At 39.7% G+C, this 22369-nt stretch overlaps 1 protein-coding gene across 1 annotated transcript; it reads left to right on the top strand.

The window, feature by feature from the left end:
- Nucleotides 1-270: 270 nt before the first annotated feature.
- Nucleotides 271-22369, top strand: TM9SF2 (transmembrane 9 superfamily member 2). Its single transcript, XM_065740761.1, has 17 exons — nucleotides 271-516; nucleotides 3283-3350; nucleotides 4704-4797; nucleotides 5497-5624; nucleotides 9829-9958; nucleotides 11263-11387; nucleotides 12076-12187; nucleotides 13294-13373; nucleotides 13466-13574; nucleotides 13699-13831; nucleotides 14045-14164; nucleotides 15734-15791; nucleotides 16427-16586; nucleotides 17655-17806; nucleotides 18807-18918; nucleotides 19548-19719; nucleotides 22247-22369. Exons 1-17 carry the CDS (start codon nucleotides 382-384, stop codon nucleotides 22312-22314), a joined length of 1956 nt encoding a protein of 651 aa, XP_065596833.1. The 5' UTR covers nucleotides 271-381; the 3' UTR covers nucleotides 22315-22369.

The raw sequence follows: 22369 nt of genomic DNA on the forward strand, positions 1-22369 counted from the left end.
GCGGTGATGCATCAGGCTGTGAGCTTCAGGAGCATCCCCAACGTGCCGTAAGCCCTGTAAGAACCAGCATCCTTATAACAAAGCTGAGGAAGTGTGGAATAGATGAGCGGTCGGTGAGGTGAGCTGAGAAGCCGCTGATCGCCAGAGCTCAGAGCTTCCGCAACCCGGAAGCGAACGCGCACGGCGGCGCCGCGGCTCGCGCGGGCCCCGCCCCCTCCCTCTCGGCCCCCGTCGTGCGGGCCGCGCGGGGTGACGTGTCCGAGCGCCAGAAGCCGGAAGCGGCGGCCGTTCGAGGCGGGGGGCGACGCAGTAGCGACCGTTGAGTGCCGCGGACGCGCGCGTGAGGCGCCGAGGGAGCCGCCCCTCCACCGCCGTTCCGCCATGGCCCTGCGGCCGCTCCTCATCGCCGCCGCTCTGGCGGTCACCGCGCCGCCCCCTCCCGCCGCCGGCTTCTACCTGCCGGGCCTGGCGCCCGTCAACTTCTGCGAGCCCTCCAAGGAGACGCCCGAGTGCAAGGTGAGCCCGGAGAGGCGGCCCGGGGGGTGGAGGCCTCGGCGCTTCCCGCGGCCCGGCTCGCCGTGCGGCCTGCTGCGCTGCTCTGCTTATCTCCTCGCCCTGCCCGGTTGCTGCCCTGGGGAGTTGGAGCGCGCTGCAGCTCCGGGCGTAACGGCTCACGGTAACGTTAGCAGATCGCACGGCTCCCGGCTCCTGTCTCGGCTTGCCGGCACCTTACGGACCGGGAGCGGCCCGCCCATCTCCCTGCCCTTGTATGTGCTGCGCAGAGTAAGCGTTTTTCCGACAGGTCCTGGCTCACCAGCCAAGGTGAGCGTGTAGTGACAGCTGTATCTTCCCGGCTGTCACGAGTCCGCAGCACAGAGCTTCCCCATCCCAAACTCCCTAATCCCGAACTCATAACAGAGTTTAAAGTTATTTTTATGCTTACAGGACTGGTGAGAAAACTTCACGTAACTAAATATGAGGTTGTTGGCAAATAGGGATCTGTTCTTGAGTCAGTTTTTGCTCCATTGGGTGAGCTTTAGAAACTGTTTGCTACTGTTGTGACAAAAGAATGGTACCAGCTGTTCTTTTCCCTTCTTTCTCAAGTGTGTTGTTCAGTCTGGACCAGTCACATACTCTTCTGAACACATAACCACGGATTCCTTCAGTCTTGTTTCCACACTGCTTCTGTCGTAGCATCAGAACAGTCTGTGGATGTACTTTTGTGGGATTGTAGAAGCAGTGTTTGGAAGTGACCTCAGGAGATCACAAAGCTCAATTTTACTGCCAGCACTAGACCTGATCAGCTCTGCCCTTGTTTAAGCAAGCCTTGAAAACCTGCAAGGGCAGCGCATCCACCACTTGTTACAGTGCTGTGTTGCCCTCTTGAAGAAATATTTTTCTTTATCTGCAGGCTAAAGCTTTCAAGCTGCAGTCTGCAGTTCATTAGAGCATCCCTGAAAAACACTGTTGTGTTTAAAATATTTCTGGTTTAGGCTAGGATCGCGTCAGAAGACTTTTAAGCAAATCAGGTTGCCTGCTGTCCTTTCATCAGTCCTAAGATGCTTGTGGAGTGATGCTGCTCAGGGATCGTTGCTTTTTGTTTTCCTCTCTCATGTAATGTCTGCAAATGTTTGAATCACTATCCTGAAAGTGTATCATTTTATGTATGTGAAATTAGGCAGTTCCTGTGAATCTGTCACCAGTGTCTGGCTGAACGTTTTAGTATAACCTTATCAGCTGTATAATTCTGAAAATCTATTTCTGAGTTAAGCCACCTCTTGTTACTTCTCCACCTTGTGCCAACCAGGTTATGTACAAAGTGAGACAGAGGCATGTGATAAGTCTAAATCATTCTTTCAATTGAGTTGTCCCCATTTAGTCTAGTGTCTGGTGAGGAAAAGATAGTGCACGTTCAGATAATTGCTACAGCATAAAATTTACTTGAGTGCATAAAATTAAGCTTCCTTGAACAATGTTAATTTTTCATGTGTTCTAGCTGAGTTCTTAGAGTTGCCACTGTTAGTTACTGTTTCTGTAATATTGAGTTCTCCCCTGCTTGAAATTTAGATCTGCAGACTGCATCTGCAGATCCTGTTTGTCTGTTATACTCTCTGTGGATCTCCTGCTCTCTCTTGGCGAGGTGGGATCTGACATTGTTAAGTGGGGCACATGCATAGCAGCACAAGAACGATGAGGCTCACAACTTTTCTGCCTTCCTCTGAGCCCTCATCTGATCTGCTAGGTCACAATCAGTTTAGCTGCTTTTTCCTATTTCTGGTTGGAACACAGTCAGAAGTTGAATGTGATCTGTGCAGACTGTAGTAGCTTGAAGTAGTAATACTGTCTTTTCTGTTGTTTAAAAGTAGTGTGTATATATATATATTATTTATTATTATTATTATCATATATACGTATTGTCAGACTAGTTTCTGTGTGTTAGCGAGTTACAGTGGCTCACAGAGGTGTGAGCAGCAAGTCTGCATGGTGTAAGGTGATGGAAAAAGGAGTGGTAACATGTCTTTTAACTTAGTAAGTCAATGTAGCAGTTCACAGCTGCCTGCCTCTCTTGGAGCTGCAACCTGACTAGCCTGTGGATGGGGACAGTGTATCTGTGTACCTGGCTGGAGTATCTGAGCTGCAGTGTGTGTGAGCAGTTCCTGGTTTTTCTCTAGAACGTATTGTTTGGATTATGAGAGTGACTTTTCATAAGGAGGAGAAGCTCTCCTGTTGGTTTCTGTGAGAAAATAGACTGTTTGCTGTTGAGAGAGGGGTCTTGCTCCTGAAAGCGTTCCCTTTTCTGTCTCCAGCTCTTGTCTAATGGCAGTAAGATGGTTCAGTTTGCTTTGCTGATAAAAAATGCTAAATAAAATTGTGGACCAGTACACACGTACTGATCTCATCCATGCTGTATCCTTTTAAGACTTCTTATGCAGAAGTTAGAATGATGGCTAAGATAATTCCTGCTGCTATGTTAATTTAAAACTGGCAACTGTGATAGCTGTATTATTCTTGTATAGGAGTTCTTGCTATCTTGTAGCCTATGTGCTCATGTGAGCCTTAAAGTGGTTTTGTCATGTGGTCTCTGTTTTCCTGATGCATTTAGATAGCATTTATAGTCCCAGCAGATATATTTCACTGTACAAGATTCTGCATTTCAAGACATACAGTTGCACAGTTCTGTTCAGTGTGAGACTTTCACTTACCTTATTGACATAAGTCATATATGTAAAATATATATCAGAACAGACAAAATATAACCACTGATTATCTTGATTCTTTCAGTCTGGAATCGAGCTGTTTGTGAACAGGCTTGACTCTGTAGAGTCTGTCCTTCCTTATGAATATACTGCGTAAGTATCATATACTGTTTGTTCTCACTTCATCACAAGATGAATTTCATTTATCTCTGTTATTTGTGTCTAGATATAGCAGTTTCCAAACGACAAGCGTCCATTTATTTTTCCCTTCTAGTTTTTTGTTTCCATTCTTTAACAATTTGCAAGTCTCAAATTTCCAACAAATGGGCTTTTCATTCCCTATTTCTTGGTTTTCTTTGCAGATTCTCTTCCTGTCTCCCTCTTTCTCTCTGTGTATACTGTAATTTTATAGGGCAGACTGTTACTGCTGTCTTTAGTAGCCTATAGCCAGATCAGTTGAAGTGGTAATGAGGTGTGAACTTCCCATCAATTATCTTAATGAGGTGTTAAATGCTTTTTCGGTACTCATCATAGGTGTACACAAAATATGTCTGTGCCCTGTACAAGTATGTGAAGTTGTTGCTTTGAAAAATACTTTGCTACTGAATATTGAAGAGATTAAGCACGAGTTATATTCACATTTTAATGAATACGAGCACTTGAAGTTAGAAACAACATGAAAGATGTGCTATTAAAAGATTCGGTGACTAAAAGTGTTGTAACCTCTTTTATTTAATGGCACTTATTGTAAATAACTCGTTGTTGCCTTTTATTGTTATTTTATTATTATTATTTTTATTATTAATTTCTCCCAAGAGTCTTGTTTGCATGCTTTTCAATTGACTCATCATGAAATGATGTGAAGACTTAATTCCTGGCTAAAATTTCTGTGCAAAGGGGAAGCTTGTAATTACTGAACGAAATGCTTATGCTCCTCTGATTAATATAAACTGAGTTCTGAAATAGCCGACTAAGAGGTTTGACTCTGGGGCTTTTCTTGTTCCTTCTGATACCAGAAGGATCAAGAATCTGAGTTTCAAGGTGGACTGTTAGAAAGTAGGTGTTCTTTAATGTCACTGCTGGATGCATGGGGGAATACCCTCTTCCAGTCACACGTCTTACATGAAAAAGGTCTGCAGTTTATATACATTCAGAGCCCTTCCTGGAGGCCTTCCCTGTGTATTCCATACCACTCAGGAACCTCCCTTATCAATTGGGTACAAAGACACAGACCTTTCCTTCTGTCTAAGCAAACTACAAGGTTATCCTTAAGGGATTTATCAAGCTGCCATTTGTATCACTTCCGCCAAATTGGGCTGTGATTTTCACACTTTGCAGATTCAATTAGTGAACTGTTGTGTATACAGTTCCTTTACTTGTTGATGTAAAAAACTGTTGTGTATACAGTTCCTTTACTTGCTGATGGCTTTGATTTGGGGGTGCTGTGTTGGGTCTGACGTGTATATCTACAAAACTTTGTGAATTTTCATCTTTTCTATAATTCAGGTTTGATTTCTGTCAAGCAGAAGGAAAGAAACGTCCATCTGAAAACCTTGGCCAAGTGTTGTTTGGAGAGAGGATAGAACCGTCTCCTTACAGGGTTTGTTATTTGAAAGGGGCTTTTATTAATACTTATAATTTAATATGACCAAAAGAGGTCAGGATCTCAGAGATCCTTTCATTAGGGCTTTATCTCAAAGGATTTCAGTATCCAAAATTCCTCATAATAGAAATCTGTCAAGTTAACCTAACTTTGCATCGTGAAGCTGTGGCCTGAAATGCTGTGGGGTTTCCATCTGTCTTTGGAACTCACTTCTTAGCTGGAATTTCTCTCTTGTTAGAGGAAAAACTCTTACTCTTGAAACCGTGTCTGAAGATTGTGCAGGTGTAGAGTGGAGGAGTCAAAAATGGTCTTCTTGGTGACTGAAACGTTCACCTTCTGCAGTACACGTTATGGGAGATGAAATTCTTGTTTGAGTCTGCATGGGACAGCATTGCTACTGTGAGGTCATATTGGACTTGTCTGCTAAACCACTGCAGAAAGTAGATGTCAGTTGGTAACAAGATGCTCATAGAGTAGGCATCTTACAGTATGCTCTAAGATCACAAAGAGATGTCAATAGTACGTGCCAGAATGAAAAAGCTCTCTGTGATGTCAGTGTACGTAGTCTTGATAACTCTTTTTTTATTATATTAGCATACACAGTAATAAATGTATGGGGGAAAACTTGTGACATTCTGAAATTGCAGAAACGTGCTTTAACAATCTTTTTTGCTTGTTTGTATTTCATTTTTGTAGTTCACATTCAACAAGAAGGAGACGTGTAAACCTGTTTGTACAAAAACATATGATACCAAAAAGCCAGAAGATAAGCAGAAATTAGATTTTTTGAAAAAAAGCATGCTGCTGAATTATCAACATCATTGGTGAGTTGGCATCGGTTCAGTTTGGTTACCCTGACCCACTGCTGATCATTGGTTTCACTGATAGTTTTGTATTGGCATGTTAATACAGATTCAGCATGAGGCACTGCCCTTCTAAATCCGTTACCTTTTATTCTTTCCGTTACCCAAATCCATTACCCTTCTGTTTCAGAAAAAGTTATGTTGCTTTAATATAATCATTTATTTCTTTTTACTTGAAGAGCACACACCAGGAGTGAGTGCTTACTTCATGGAAACAAGTGTGTTTCCCAACACAGTGATTTTTATTTTTTTCTGCTGACTGCTCGCTGTAAAATACTGCTATTTCTTTGTGCCTGTTTGTGTAGAAATTGGTTTAAGGAAAGAAATGAAACTTTCAGTCTACTTTGAGGTCATCTTTGCGCTCTTCAAGAGCCTTTGAGCTCTCTTTGTGATGTGCCTGAGAGATGGGATCAGTAGCTCTGAGGAACTTTTATGCAAAGTTCCTTTGTTGTATAGGATATGGAAATAAAAGGTGCCAATGAAAATGAGCTAATTAAATTGAGGAACACATATACACTGGATCTGTAACAGATAAAAAAATAATAAAACTGCAAAAAATGTATATATACTATGTGAATTACCTTGAAATGTGCTGGTGCTCTGTTACTGCTTGATTGTTGAGGTTTTCTTTTGATGATCCATACAGGTGAGGCCACATGGGATATGTATGTGATGCAGATTTTCAGTTAGGACTTAGCTATGCTCTGAACCAAAATCCAGGAGCTGGGAAACATTTACCTGTGGGTTGTGTGTAGATATTACAGGTGGCATACGTGGATAGTTCTGTCTGTGGTACTTTGTATGTTGGTGTTCTGTGCTCTCAGCAGCCTTTAGGTGCTAGTGTAGAAGGAACAACTTAGGCATTAAGCTGTCTGCGCTGTTCACTTTGGCATGTCTTTGGAAGCAATACATAAGCATAAATAGCATTACCCGTATGATTCCAAATAGTACTGTCTGCTTCACTGAAACAAAAGTTGGTTTTCATCTAATTAAATTAAAAGATTCTGAATATGTTGGTAAAAAGGCAGGTGAAATGTTGAACGCCTCTGTCATTAAGTATTTTTCCAGTAATACCACATTCTGTTTGTTCAGTTTCAATCTGTACTGAATAGGCAGCGAGTGCTTTTTCTGCTGTTGGAAACTGTTGCCCTTCTTAGGGGTAGACTGTCTCACTGGTCTAAATCTAATTGGAAATCTCTCGAAAATTAGTGAAGTTGGAAGCAGATAAATGAGATGAGAGGTTCGCAAGCAATGGCTCCGTGCTTATGGAAGTGAATCAGGGAGTGAATAAAGGAGCTCTGAAAGATGCAGCTATTTTTGCAGGGATTTGTAGTGTATATGCCTTATGCTGAAATAAGTAGATCTTCAAAGATACTTCATTTGGTTATTAAATATTGCATGTATTTGTGAAATCTGCATCACTTTGAATTCCACTGGTACGCGTTGGTGTGGCGTAATACTTAACCTTTAAAGTTGGTCTGTGCGTACATGAAAAATCAAATGAAAATTTTCCCGTAGCTATGATTCTATCAGCCTTTGGGGAAAAAAAAAAACAAAACACTTTTTTTTTTCCTCTGATTACATCAGTTTACAAATATACTTAGTATATTTAAGCGTGTTTTTTAGCCTGTACCAAAAACTTGATAGAGCTGTCTCAATTCAAATAAGATGTAGTTAAATTTTTAGTGGGGAAACTTCCCTTTGAATTTAGAGTGCTCTGTCTCCTTATATTTTTAGTTACTTCAATAGCAAGAAATTAAACAACTGAAGCACTGAGTCCACTGCCCTAAAACTGCAATCAGTGGCGTGAAGTATCCTTGTTTACGTCTGTTATAGCAGTGACAGTCACCCATCAGCCATAGATCCACAAAGTGGAAGGGGCTTCGTGTTGTGGTTAATGATTCAGGAGTGTGGTGTAGGATTCTGACCTTATCAGCAAGGTGTAGCATAAGTGAGGATTTGCTGGAGGTTTATTATCAGGCTTCAATGTGTCATAAAATTCCTGGGGAGCTCAGATGGTGCAAAGTACTTTTAAGGTTTTAAAGAACACTTAATAAGATTAGTAATTGACGTACTGAATTGGACTCAATGGCAGCGGTGATATCTTGGCTGACAGTGTTCACCCCCAGATGTTCTTGGAAGACATACATGAATACTTGTATAGCTTATTTGCTCCTCATGTGTAATCTCTTCAAGTCATTTCAAATGTGCAGATTAACTCTGAAAAATGATTCGCTTCTTAAATTACCAATTTGTTCCAGCATTGCAGCTTGAAGGCAGCTTTGTATGGCTTTGCTACAGAAGATGCAGGGGCAGAACTTTATCCCAACCAAAGTCATTTGCAATAGGTTAATGGGTTACCTGATTTTTTTGTTGTTGTTGTTGTTTTACAAAGTGAAGGTACTAACAAAACGAGCTACCTCTTGCCTATGGTATGGAGGTAGGATTTCAAATAAGAACCAAGTGTAATGACTTGCATCTGGAATAGCTGCTCATCAGCAGCTTAACCGTGCCCTGTAGCAGCATGGCTAGACAAGTCAGATTTGGTCATTATTACTGCTGTTCATAGCTCTGCTAGAGGCAGAGTACTTGCAAATTGTGTTTTTGGAAGGGGCTTTTTTATCTTTCTTCTGCTGCATCAGTGTGAGTCAATATTGCTACCTAGTTTTGTATGGTAGCTAGTGGTGGGGATGACTGTTTTATCAACAATGCCACCACATATCATCACTTAGTAGTTCTTTATTGTTGTCTGAAGTCATAGTTGCAAGTGAAGTACCTAAGGAGACCTCAGCAGATATCTGTTACCATTAACAGCTTAGCAATTGTAATCCTGAAATGCTTAATTGTAAAGGATATTTGGCAGCTTGGTGAATTTTACAGAAATGTGTCTTGGTAAGTTTGTGAGATGTCTTCTTCTGGCTTAGCAGTGCCCAAAAGGTGGCTGTTGTCTCATGTCTTGGTGTGTCATTTACTAATAGAACTGTACAGATATATCTTGGAGCAATTAATGATGCTTTAAGGGTTGCTGCTGAATTTTAAATCTTCTTTGAATAAATTGCTTTTCAGATTTATCTTCCAGCTAGTTAAACACTTCATAACATAAAGAAGCACATTCTTAGTGCTTCGTTTTGCAAAAGGAGAATTGAGCATGATGAACATCTCTCAATTTAAAAGTATATTTTTAGAGATGTTTGTTGTTTGGTTGTTTTTTTTTTTAATATATATATTTTTACTATTTACAGCATGGTGGAAAATATCTTACTGTCCCACATTTGTTTTGTGTGTGAAGCTTTTCAGGTAGTCCATGCAACATCCTTGTCTCTAAATGGGAGAGAGAAGGTTTTGAGGGATTTCAGTGATAAGGAGTTGGCTGGATGGCCACATCTGAGGGCTTGCAGCTGATGGCTCGGTGTCCAGGTAGACACTAGTGGCACGTGATGCCCTTCAGGAGTCCATACTGTCACCGTTTAATATTTTCATTGGTTGTATGAACAGTGGGATTGAGTGTACCCTCAGGGAGTTTGCAGATAATACCAAGCTGTGTGGCACAGTCTGTGTCTTGGACTGAAAGGATGCCGTCCAGAGGGACCTTGACTGGTGTAAGAGGTGGGCCTGTGCTAACCTCACGCAGCTGGACAAGGTCATGTGCAAGGTCCTGCACCTTGGCTGGGGCAATCCCAAACATAGATACAGTCTGGTTGGTGAGTGGATAGAGAACAGCATTGTAAAGAGCTTAAGGCTATGTTAAACAGTGTCAAGAAACGTATTTTGCAGCTGAAGAGGAATTGGAAAGTTGTAGGATTAATAATGTGTAAGTAATGTGTGAGCACGGTTTTTTATTTTGTATTTTTGTCTTGAAGAAACTTGAAATGATCCAGTTCATTTTAGCTGCTTTAATGGATGACTTGGGCTATTTTTAAAGAAAAAAAATACTGAAACAGTTAATTCTTGTGTCTTCAGAATGGAAGTGGCTTTGTGTTTTCAGCTGTGTTTGTAAGAGCACTTCAGAAACCAGCTCAGTAAATAGAATGCTTTTGTGATCACAGAGTAGGCCATCTATTTCCAACACACCTACTGCAGAGAAAGACTTGTTGATTTGTCTATTTTTAGTTGCATTATGCTGTGTATTTTGAAAGATGATGAAGTGTCAGAATATAATTCACAGGATTGTGGACAACATGCCTGTGACCTGGTGCTATGATGTTGAAGATGGACAGAGGTTCTGCAATCCTGGCTTTCCCATCGGCTGTTACATTACAGAAGATGGCCGTCCAAAAGATGCCTGTGTTATTAATGTATGTTTCTTTGATTTCTTTTTTAATATCTCCTTTTTACTGTTTTAAGGACTTATATTTCTACTATGTCCTATTCCTGCGATGAGTCCTCACTATCTTAAGAACCTTTTGTTCCCTAAAATGAATGTTTTTATATATCTGCAGGTACTTCAGTATCTAAGTCTCACCTCAGCTTGTCTAAGAACTGTTTTGTCTGTTGTGTACTAATACAGAAAGGCTCAAAAAGATAGAGGGGAGAGATAAATGTGGGCAGTGTGTAGAATATAAGGAGTACAGGAGAAGAAAAATGTTGTCCTTCATTGCCTATGATGTGTAAACTTTCAAAGGCTTGAATTTTCCATTACTGTGAGATAAAAATGTTTCATGGAAACACGTTTGTTTTTGTTTGCAGACATGCTCATTTGTCTGAATGGGAACTGGTAGTTGTTGAAGGAGTGCATCTCTTAAAATGTGGGCTAGTGAAAAAGGCAGTATGTAAGGATACTGAGTGAAGCTTCTCTTGTGAGAGATGCATCCTTTTGGATCAACTAGTGGAAATTCAGATAAATGTATTGTTAGCATTATGGAGATAAGAATATATTAGGAAATGTAGAATGTTTTCAAATGACTCCAGACCTTTTCCATGAAGAGTAATTGAATTTCCATGGAAAAGTAACTGAAAGACTTGAGAAGAACACCTTTTAAGAATCAAAGCCAGGCTTATCAATAGGGCCCTTCGTAGAAAGGTATGGGGACAGGACCCTGAGGAAGTACTAACTGAGCTGTGGTAGACATAAAGCTTTTAACGACTTGTTTAACTGGCTAATTTTCAAACTGAAACATTCCTTCACTCCAGATGTCTGTTCAACATTCCTGACTGTTGCTCATAATGAATCTTTGGTTTCAAATGTGGAAGTGGTTCTGTCACAGACAGCAATTATTTGCCTTGTTTGTCTTGACAGGTTTATTTTAATCTATGAAAAATATGCACTGTGTTTTAAAATAGTTAATTGTTTATTAGACACATCTAGTTATGGAAGTTGTCATGTAGCTTGTCAGTTTGCTGCTTAAGTTGAATATAGTGGAAGTACTGTCATTTCCTGAGACATCTCAAGTGAAGTTCTACTCTCAAACTGTTATATGTATTTTTTGTTTTTAATGAAATTGAGCAATTCACTGCCTTTGTATTCCCAGAAATGTGCATTCATCTTGCAGGGAGAACTCCTTGACAAGAAAACTATGCAGTCTAAAATTAAATTCTGTATGACTTTCAGGTGTCTTCATCTTCTTGATTTTTTTTTAAACGTGTTTTTTTTTCATTTTAGTCAGAATTTCATGAAAAAGATACTTTTTATATCTTCAATCACGTTGACATAAAAATATATTACCATGTTGTGGAAAATGAAGCTCTGGGAGCAAGACTTGTTGCTGCTAAACTTGAACCAAAAAGGTTAGTATTCAGAAATAAGCTGTTGTTGGGCAGCAGTCCATCCGTGGATACTTGCTTTGATTTGGAGGCCTGTTGCTAGTCAGAAATCTTTTCAGGTATATGACGTGTACATGAGCTTTCTGTTGATTGGTGGAGTCTAATGCAATCTTACTCCAAGTTTTGTAGGTCTTTGTGCACTATTTTCTATGTGTGGCAAAAAAGATAAAAAGATAACATGTATTTTCTTCAAGCTTCATTTTAAGGGAAGCTATCCTAGTGGGGAACATTCTGTATCATCACTGAATAAGCTGTCAGTGCCCAAGGCAGGAGTAGTTAGGGTGCAAGTTTTGATGTCTTCAGCAATCAGGATCTGAATGCAATGAGATAATCAGTGTACTCCTCAGTTGTTCTGGTGTCTGTGTGGCCTTTCAACAACTGCTTTCTTATTATTGTTGATGCTGTGTTTTAGAGAGTGTGTTCTTCTGTAGTTATATTTTAGGAGAGAGACCTCTGTGTAAAAAGTTGGTGTCAAGAAGTCCTCCGTCTGTGGTATGTTCCTTAGGAGTTCTGAAAGTTGAGGCACTAATAGAGGATATAATATTTAAGGGAAGAGTCGTGGATGAAATTGATGCTTGATAAGATGCACAAATGATGCCTTAATAGTGCTGTTAGTGAAGCAGCTTTCATGCTGTGTTCTTTCTTCCTGCAGCTACAAGCATACTCATCCAGACAACCCTGATTGCTCAGGAGTGCCTATGGATATAAGTAACAAGGCTAACGGAGAAGTCAAAATTGCTTATACGTACTCAGTTTCTTTTCAGGTGAGTGCTATGTTTTTTATGTTAGTTACTTCTTAAGATATGATCAGAATCATTAGTGTTACTAATCAGAATTACAAAGATAGGCAGCTGGAATTATTTCAAAATAGCACATTTGTGGTTTAAAAACTTAATTTGAACTGGAATGCAGCGTGGGACCTAAATATATGCCTCACAGTTTTGCATACCTCCCCACGCACCCTGTAAAATGGTTTTTAAAAGAATCACACTTTCTGTGTCTGTCAAGATTGTCTGGCAGATTTTTTCTCTCTCTAAGCTCCAAGTCTGAAAAATGGTGTACTTTGGCAAATGAGTGCTGTAGGCAGTCCTACAGCAAAAACTTCGTATTTTTTTTCCCCGAGATCTTCCTCCCATAGAAATCTGTAGAAAACTGAGAAGCTGCAATTCTTCATTCCTCCATTCTCTATTTAAAGGCACAGAAACAGATCATCAGTCAAATGCAGAGATACTTAAATGAGTCTCGTTAGGATGAACAAGCGACGTGTACCTTTTTTAATGGAATTTTCTTTCTTAAAAGAAAAAGAAATGAGATGCCCAAGCATTAGTCTAAGACCTACATTGCTTCTCTCACACAAACAGCATGCCCAGCCACATGTGTGTTTTACTGTCTTGTGCACAGTGTTATGTGACTTGGAGGTTCTGTCAGGTTAGGGATCAGGTCACCCCAGCAGGACAGGAATTGAGGCAGCGTAAGTAGAAGAAGAATGTGAACCTATCTACTTCTAGGCTGAAGGCTCTTTTTGTAGCACAGCTTATTCTCTGAATGTGGAATGTGTTGACTTGTGTATGCTAAAAAAAATGCACCTTCTCGAGTATTTCATTAGTCATCTGAATTCAGTGTGGGTTAATGTAAAACTTCACGCTCTAAGAAGACGTGGGTCTTAATATTAGTCAGAAAGTGTTTTGTTTTAGATTCCGTGGTCAGCTCTTAGGTCTGTTTCAAGTCGTTATTCATACAATATTTAATTTGGCACAGCTTAAATGTAATTTTAATTCAGTGTGAGATTTAAAATTGCTTTGCATGAATATCAACTTCTGAATTTAAGTTGGACTCCGGTTGTGTCTGAAATTGGTGTTCCTTCTTTCAGGAAGAAAAGAATATAAGGTGGGCATCAAGATGGGATTATATTTTGGAATCCATGCCTCACACTCATATTCAGTGGTTTAGGTGAGAAGGAAGTTTGTCTTCAAGCATAGTGTACGAGAGTGTTTTTACGTTGTGATTTGAATGATGTCTCTGCTGTTTTTCAATCAATGCAGCATCATGAATTCCTTGGTGATTGTCCTCTTTCTGTCTGGAATGGTTGCTATGATTATGTTGAGGACGCTGCATAAAGACATTGCAAGATACAATCAGATGGATTCCACTGTAAGTCTGAAATGTATCTCCTCAAGTATATTTGGAACTAGATTTCTTTCTACAAAAAGTTATTTTGTTACAGACTGTGTCAGTGGTGATCTCTTGTGTTAAGGTAGATGTGTTTCCTTTACAGGAAGATGCGCAGGAAGAATTTGGCTGGAAGCTGGTTCATGGGGATATTTTCAGGCCCCCAAGGAAAGGAATGCTGTTGTCTGTATTCCTAGGCTCTGGCACACAGATCTTAATTATGACTTTTGTTACTCTGTGTAAGTAATGAAACGGGAAGAAATCGGTTCTGTAGAAACGATCTCTTCAGTGCTAATTGTGTGTAGAAGTAGCAGTACGGTTTTGTCTAGAAATGTCTTAAGATTAGAAACAGCTGAGCTGATACAGTAGACTTGAAGTACAGTAAATGGTATACTGGCTTTAAGTCAAATGTGTAATTAATTTCTAAAACTGCACATCTCTCTGCTTTGTAGTTTTCGCTTGCCTGGGATTTTTGTCACCTGCTAACCGGGGAGCTCTAATGACCTGTGCTGTAGTGTTGTGGGTACTGCTTGGAACTCCAGCAGGTTATGTTGCTGCCAGATTCTACAAATGTAAGTAAAAGTTATTTAAAATGACAGGGCTTAAGTTCATTGAAGTAAATTATCGTCATAGAACTGGCTTTTATTGTACGGTTTGCAGTTTCCCTCAGGGCAAGATGGAGAAATGTATTTTCTGTAGTTAAGATAAATACATATAGAATACTGACATGGTTAAACTGATTTTGATGTGATCGTGCTTAGAGACCCTGAATTGCTCTTCCTGCTATGTATTTATGGAATTAGGAGGGAAATTAATTTTACTAATACTAATTACTTCTGACAGTTTTGTACTTAGATTTTCCTATGGCTGGAGGAGTGCAGACCCTTAATTTGCTATTAGCTTTAGCTGTTGATATTGTTTGATAACACATTTTTTTCCAAATAATGAACTTCTGTTCTTGACTGATACTTTTGTCACTTCTTAGCTAGTTCAGTTTTTGGGAGAACAGTGCTTTTTCAGACTGGAGGTGGGTGAATTATTAGGTGTTCTATAGCTGCAGCATCCCAGTGCTGTTTGAACACCTGACAGTAGTTAGCTGATACTGTTTCCTCCCCTTACTCCTACTAGCCACAGTATCATGGCCTGTCCACTCACCGTAAATCATCTGTAACTTTACCTTCTGACTTATTTTATGGTTAAGTCTGCCATTCTGTATACACCTTGTCTTATTTACCTTACCTAAGGTGCAAGATCGTTTATGACTGAGTAAGCCTGGTTTTTTTGGACTGTTTTGGTCTACTATCGTTCTGAATATGTTGTAAAAAAGAAAGACTGAGTGGAAAATAACTGGTTAATATTAATTACCAGTGCCATGTTCTACCAAGATTTTTTGAAGGAACAGAAACTTAATTAAAATAACTCTACCCATAATCACTTCTGAGTCTTAAAATAATAATAAGAAAAAAGTGTCATTGGGGCACAGCTCAGATGAAATTGTCAGCTGGAATTCCTGTGGGTATTTCCATTTGAAAGTACTCTGACTAGAATTTTTATCAGTGTAATACGAACTCTTACAGATTTTTTTTTTTAAATAAAGCTATCCAAGGTCTTTTGGTATCACCAGTGCTTAATGCCATTAAGATTTACAGGGAGGAGCAATGTTCTTTTCAGCATTAGTCCTAACTTGTAAGATTCTTAGACAAGAGTTATTTCAAGAAAACTGCTTAGCTTGCATTTCACATATTTATATTAATATGTTTTTCTAATGAAACATGCATTCAAAGCCAGAAAACTTGAAGTTCTTGATCGTAACAGGTTTGAACTGTTTCTTAAAGACTTGAAAGTGCTGCAGATCTTCTTCCTTTTACCACAGATAAAGTGGTCAGAGGCCTAGTTTATTTTCTTGAATATTTTTCTTGTGGATTTGAGAGCTTCCCTTGCTCTGAAGCTTTGCGATCGAGCAATAAGATGAGGGAGTTTGGCTTTATTATTACTAAAGATATATTTTACTGTTAGAAATTTGAGCATGATAGCACATTATTTGAGTATTTGCAAGCTAAGTGTAACAGCTAAATGGACTGGAAAATTAATAGTTGTGAGCTTAATGCACGTTCTGATGACTGTCAAATGTTTTAATATAGCATTTGGAGGTGAGAAATGGAAAACAAATGTCCTGCTGACATCATTCCTTTGTCCTGGGTGAGTTGAGAATATAGCAGTGATTAAAAGAATTAAATTGCTTTTCTGACATGCATAGCTAATATTCAGGCTTCAGCTGTACGAGTAAATCTTATTACGTTGGCCCTTTGTTCCAGAAGCTATAAGAACATGAAGGTGCATTTCGCAAAGATAACTATGTTAGTGGCATGTCATACATAGTTGTTGTTTTATCTGAGTTTTATGTTTACTTTGACCATGTGAAAAAGCTAGTTTAAGAAAGAGCAAAATTGTGGTATTAAGTTTTAGACAGATGTACCTTTTGGTTTCTATCCTTTCGTCTGTAGGCTGTCTTTCTGACCACACTACAGTTGGTCTTATATGGTGTCATACACTGTGTTAAATCTTCCTACTTAATCACAGCAAGCAGTCCTACCCTGAAGCATAGTTAAGACAAGCATATATTTGAAATTGCTTAGTTGGAATGTCAGCTCCTGCTGAAGTTCAATCCCACTAGATTACAGAAGAATTGGTAGCTTGACCTCTTCATTTGGATATTTCTTGTGTCACTTGATTTTAGGACGTTTGCACTAAAATCTTTGTGCGGTTCTATTGTTTTGTTTTCTTTAAATACTGAGAAGTATTTCTGTGCCTTAAGTGTGTTACGTATTTTTCAGAATTGTGTTTGCGGATTTTTTTATCATGAATCTCATCCTCTGGGGAGAAGGCTCTTCTGCAGCTATTCCGTTTGGTACTTTGGTTGCTATTTTGGCACTCTGGTTTTGCATATCTGTTCCACTGACCTTTATTGGTGCCTATTTTGGCTTTAAGAAAAATGTAAGTATTTCTCGATATACAGTGATTTATTTATTTTGTTATGTGTGTGTGACCGAGTAGCGTATGCTATGACTGAGTAGCACCTCATCTAGTTCACATTGTCAGCTCCAGTCCTGTTCTGTTTCTTTAAAACTGCTTTCTGCACCTGATGTTGAAATTCACGGACTTTGATATGAAGTCGTTGAGTGATATTTCTGAGCACTGATCAGGGTTATCGTTGGGTTGGACTGAATGACTGTTCCAGGTAAAGCAGCGACATGGGCATTCTTTAACTAGTGCATCTCTCATTACCAGAAAATTCTGTTGACCCAGCCAAGCATAAAGGAAAGCAACTTAGGCGTTTGTAGGCGTTTGATTTTGTTTTCCCCTGTGTGTTTTGTTCCTGTTGTCTGTCGGCAGAGTGTGAGACAAGCAGGGTACCATCTGATCAAGTTGGGAGTTCTTGTGAAATCTCTTCACTCAAACATTCCATAAATGATTACTGTTGCTTGGCACACACTGAATTAACTGGGCTTTCCTCCTAAACCAACCAGTTCTCTTACTTTTACTTGAGGGTGACCAAACCCTAAAGAGTGAAATCAGTGGTTCTCTTTTGCTTTGGAACATTACAGTGCTCCAAGAGCTTAAAGATCCATGAGTCTGTCTAATTCTGTGTTTGTTCCCCGTGTATAGGCAACCTGCATTTCAGCTCTCTGTGCAGCTGCTGGAGTGCCTTCAGAAAAATACTTAGTTACACCAGAAAGCTTCACAGTTCAATTGTAGTTATCCTGTTTTTCTTAACTGAAATTCGGTGTGCTTTTTTCTCCTGATACCCAGGTGGATGTTCAAGCAAAAAACATTGCAGTGTTTCTTAGAAAGAGCTCTCTTTCAGCTGGTTTGCCCTGCACATTTTGTTAGCTGGACTCGTAGAAAACGTGTGTGTAGTCTTAGATGAGCCTGTGCATATTCATATGTCAATATTCTATATTAGTAGACTTCTGCCAGCACTCATGTCAAAGAGAAAACAAAAGAGGGCGTGGTGTAGTTAGACTTGTTACCTATTTAGCAGTTTCTTTTTTCTGTTTGAAGGCTATTGAACACCCTGTTCGCACAAATCAAATTCCTCGTCAGATTCCTGAGCAGTCGTTCTATACGAAGCCCTTACCTGGAATTATCATGGGAGGGATTCTGCCTTTTGGGTGCATCTTCATCCAGTTGTTCTTCATTCTGAACAGTATTTGGTACGTTCACCACAACCTAAATTTAACCTTCTGTGATAAAAGGTTGGCATTTCCATGTGAAAGTTTATTCAAGATGCATTGAATAAGTTTGAGGGATACAGAAATAGCAGAATCCTGGTTCAATAAAAATGTGAATGTTAACACCTTCTCAGCATTTTGTGGTTTAGAAGATACTCAGTGGCTGTGTTGCTTGTTGAGGTGTATGGAGAAGGGGCTGTGATATGCACAGCAATCTGCAGCAGGCTCACACCATTTAGGCAGCTGGGTGTGTCACACTGCTCTTCAGCCTTCTTGTGGAACTGACTCTAAAGTTGACATATGCATATCATAATTGATCTGAGAATGTTTGATTTGTTTTTTTTATTGTTGAGCTAGAAATCGTGACTACAAAGACATCACAAAAATTGTTGTCCTTTCAAAGGCATCAGGCTTAATTCCATTACATGTTAAAAATAATGTAACTACTTCAGGTGAATTTTGATGCAAGTTCATAGCATGTTGACAACTAATCTACTGTAAGGATTTTGTCTTCCTCCTGGCACGGTTTAGTTATTGGCTATATTTAAACTGTTTCTGAACCTTGAATAGGTGCCTCTGCCCAGCGTACACTGCTGAAGCATTTGACATTTCTTGTTATTTTGCAGCTCTGCCTCTTTGATTGAAATGTGAGGTGAAATCTAAGTTCTGCTGAGTTCAGTGGAAGAGGTCACACTGACTTCACTGGAACTGTAATTTCTCTCATTATGTGTAGTCAGCTATTTCCCTAAAATCCCAAACACCAGGGGCATGCTTTGGCCTTCCTTTCTCGCTGGTTTCAGACTGAGCTGTCAAGGCTCTCTTTCTTGATGTAGAAAGCAAATTAGTCAATCATATGGCCACGGAATTAATGGTGCCTCAGTGAGAAAGGGAATACCTTAAGGTGAAGGTGATATTACTGTGTACAGAGAAGTAATACCACTGTGGTGCCTGTTTTAATTTTTTTGGGAACTCTCTTCTGTAGGTCTCACCAGATGTATTACATGTTTGGCTTCCTGTTTCTGGTATTCATTATTTTGGTTATTACATGTTCTGAGGCCACAATATTGCTGTGTTACTTCCATCTGTGTGCTGAGGTAAGAAATATTAATTAGTATTCATACTGAGTAGTGCTTTAGGGATGCTTCAGAAAATGCTAAAGGCTTCTGTAATTGGAAAAACGTATTAACAGAATTTGACATAAATATGGGTATTAAATATCCTTTAGCCAAGACTTTAAGAAGTGAAACACGCTAGGTCTGGCACAACTTGTAAATAAATAGATAATAAATAAAACCCTGCCCTGAGTGTCACTGAGTCAGATATATCATCTTCACAGTCTCACTTCCTGGTTTCTGAAGTCTTTCCTGTTCAGGTTGTGTAATGAGAGTGCATTCATGCATCTGCCCAATCTGGAGTGGTGAAGGGGGAAATTAAGGACCTCCATAGTTTGCAATAGTAGATTGGATTTACTTGGGTTTGGGATTTTTTGCCTGCTTGATACGTATGAGTCATGTCTGTACATCTGAACTTTAAGTGTACTTAAAGCACTGTTGATTTTATATACAGTTTCTTTCTGTAGATCAAAACTGTGAAAGCTTGCTTTTAGATGAAATGATAATAGAAGAAAGGCAGCTAGTAGCTTTGCATTCAGTAGCAGAATCAGAGCATTAGGGGTATATGCAGTTTTACTCATGTCTTTATTTTTTTTCCCCACCACCTCTAGGACTATCACTGGCAGTGGCGTTCATTTCTCACTAGTGGTTTTACTGCAGTTTATTTCCTAGTATATGCAATACATTATTTTTTTTCTAAACTACAAATCACGGGAACAGCTAGCACCATTTTATATTTTGGTTATACCATGATTATGGTTTTGATCTTCTTCCTTTTCACAGGTAAGTACACTGAGCCTAGATTTTAAACGTTGAGCTTACCTTGGCAAAGCTTATCTTGATACAAGATTACAGGCTTAATAAGTATCTGTGATGTTTTCCCAACTAGTTTTGCTTCATTTCTCCATCACGTTTATCACATTTTAGTGTAGAGGATGAGGCAAAACTGGGCTGCTAAGCTGAGCAGTGGCCTACAGTTAGATCTTGAAACAAGAAACCTTTCAAAACGATTAATACTTTGGCTATATTCATTCCTTATTGGCTGTGGTACAAATTCTTTTTTTTTCTTTGTAATTGTCTTCACTTTAAACACACCTCAAACGCATCATCAAGTCTACAGTTACAGAGACAATTAAGGAAAAAATGTACTCATCAGTGAGATGAGGTGACAGTCTTCCCCTTGTGATCTTCAATACTACAAAGAAATTTTCAGTCAGATAAGCTTGTCCCTTGTTTGGGGTGGAAGATGCAGGCAGTCTCCTTTCCAGATGTTCATGCGAAAAGTTGCCATGTGGCCATCCCTCAAAATACTTACAAATATTTAATTCTGTTCTAGCATTCCCTACAGAATAGTAGTTTTTTTTATACTATTTTGAGCGCTTAAAATGATTTCAAGTTCCATGTTTATGAAGAAAATCTAATGATTTTGAAAGCTTTGATTCAGATTGGTCATCCGACTTGGCTGTGCAGTGCCTGACTGTGAATTTGGGAAATGCTTTTCAGGTTCCTTTCACAGGGATGTGAAGAATTGACTCCCATCCCTGGAGGCATTCAAGGCCAGGCTGGATGTGGCGTTGGGCAGCCTGGTGTAGTGGTTGGTGGCCCTGCACATGGTGGGGGGTTGAAACTAAATGATCATATTATGGTCTCTTTCAACCCAGGCCAGTCTATGATTCTATGACCTCTTCAGATGCTTTCTGTAGTGGTCATTTGTATGTAATTGGGACAGTGGAGGTGCAAGTCGTGCTCTATAATTCAGGCTAAGCTGTTAGCTTGCATGCTTTAGTTCTTAGAAATCTTCCATTTGTGCGCTGAAATTAAGGGGAGAATGTAAGCAAAGTTAACCGTAGGATTAGAACTTCTGAAGCACCATGTGCTTGATGGTTTTTATTAATTGACTTCCCACAAGAGTAAGGGTAAGTCATCTTTAGAATTTGAGGGAGCAGTCATATTTTTGAACAATAATTCTGCCCACTTAGCCTGGTGTGCTGATACGCATTCAGATGCAGATGTTTGCAGTTCTCTGAGATGCGTTGTAGCGCTCTGAGATAAGGTTTTGAAACAACATTAGAGGCAAACAAAAGGGGTAGTGAGTTCTCTGGATTTTTAACTGTAAAACCATACTGTCAATTTAGCAAAAACTGCTCCTAAAGGCAACTGACTCCCTGTGTCAGGATGATAAAGAAGCTAAAAAGAGAAAATCGTAATTGTTGTATCAAAATATTCTGCTGTTGCTTACTCATCTGTTAAGAATTGTCAGTATCAGGAAGGGTTCTGATGGTGCCCTGCTGCTATGGCAGTGTAACACATGCTTCGGGCTCTTGCCTCCGTGCTGCATTCCAGGTCATTGATCAGGCTCAGCAGGCAGAGTACCAGGAGCTATGTGACAAATCTTTGATTCACAGCTGGGACCACAACTACGTATCATAGTCAATGAGTCGGTTAAACATCAGTAGTTTAGCAAGCGTGAAGGGAAAAAATTACTGGGATATCACTCACGGTTCCTCACTAGCTTGTGTCCCCAATGGGTTAGTGCACGGCTTCCGTTGTGCCTCTTAGCAAGTCTTAAACAAAGGTGATTTTTTTTTTTTAAAGATGGCTTTATAGGAGGTATTCAGGCAAAAATCAGATAATCGTGCAGGGTTTTTTTTCCTGTCCTACTTTTTGTGGGAGGGGAAGGTTCCCGTGACAGCTGTTCTGAGCTGCTTTTAAGAGCAGTGTCATTCTGACTGATGCTGTGTTTTGAAGCAGAGCAGTTCTAATGAAAATATTCTGCACACAAAGTAGTCGATACATTTGGGCTTTGCCAGCCTGTCTGGTGGAGCTTCGTAAAGAGATTCTCCTTTTTTAGGGGAACCAGTCCTTGTCCTTCAATTTCAGCTCAGGTTTGCTAATGCCTCTATCTCAGAAGTGTTTTCAGAAGTCTTCTGGTGTGCATCTTACCTTCGATAGAAAATACAAGATGCCAAGCAGACCAGGTGAAACGTGCAGGGTTATTCACTGAGGTAGGGGGAAATGGAGCGACACGGGGGAGCTGGACTGGGCAGTCAGAAAACCAAGTGTGCAGGAAGAGAAATGATGCAACTTAGTGAGTTGCACATTACACTTCTCTGACTGTGAAAATTAGGTAGGCATGTATTAGTTGGTGCCTGTAAAGGCCAGGTTCCATTCCTGTCTGATCTGCTGTGTATACTGAAGCCTACAGGTAGTGGATTGCATGCATGTATTTATAAATACAGATTGAAATGAGCATCTGCTGTGGCAATTTTCCGAATATGTAACCTTTTTTTTTTTTTTTAATTTTTTTTAGGGACAATTGGATTCTTTGCATGCTTTTGGTTTGTAACCAAAATCTACAGTGTGGTGAAAGTTGACTGAAGAAACGGATGTAAAGAATTAACGCAGAAAAGGTTTTAATCTTCATCAACATAAC

The sequence above is a fragment of the Cyrtonyx montezumae genome, unplaced genomic scaffold (assembly GCF_038088225.1).
Source record: "Cyrtonyx montezumae isolate F1298 unplaced genomic scaffold, pur_monq_1.0 scaffold_3, whole genome shotgun sequence".
In the NCBI taxonomy this organism is placed as follows: domain Eukaryota; kingdom Metazoa; phylum Chordata; class Aves; order Galliformes; family Odontophoridae; genus Cyrtonyx; species Cyrtonyx montezumae.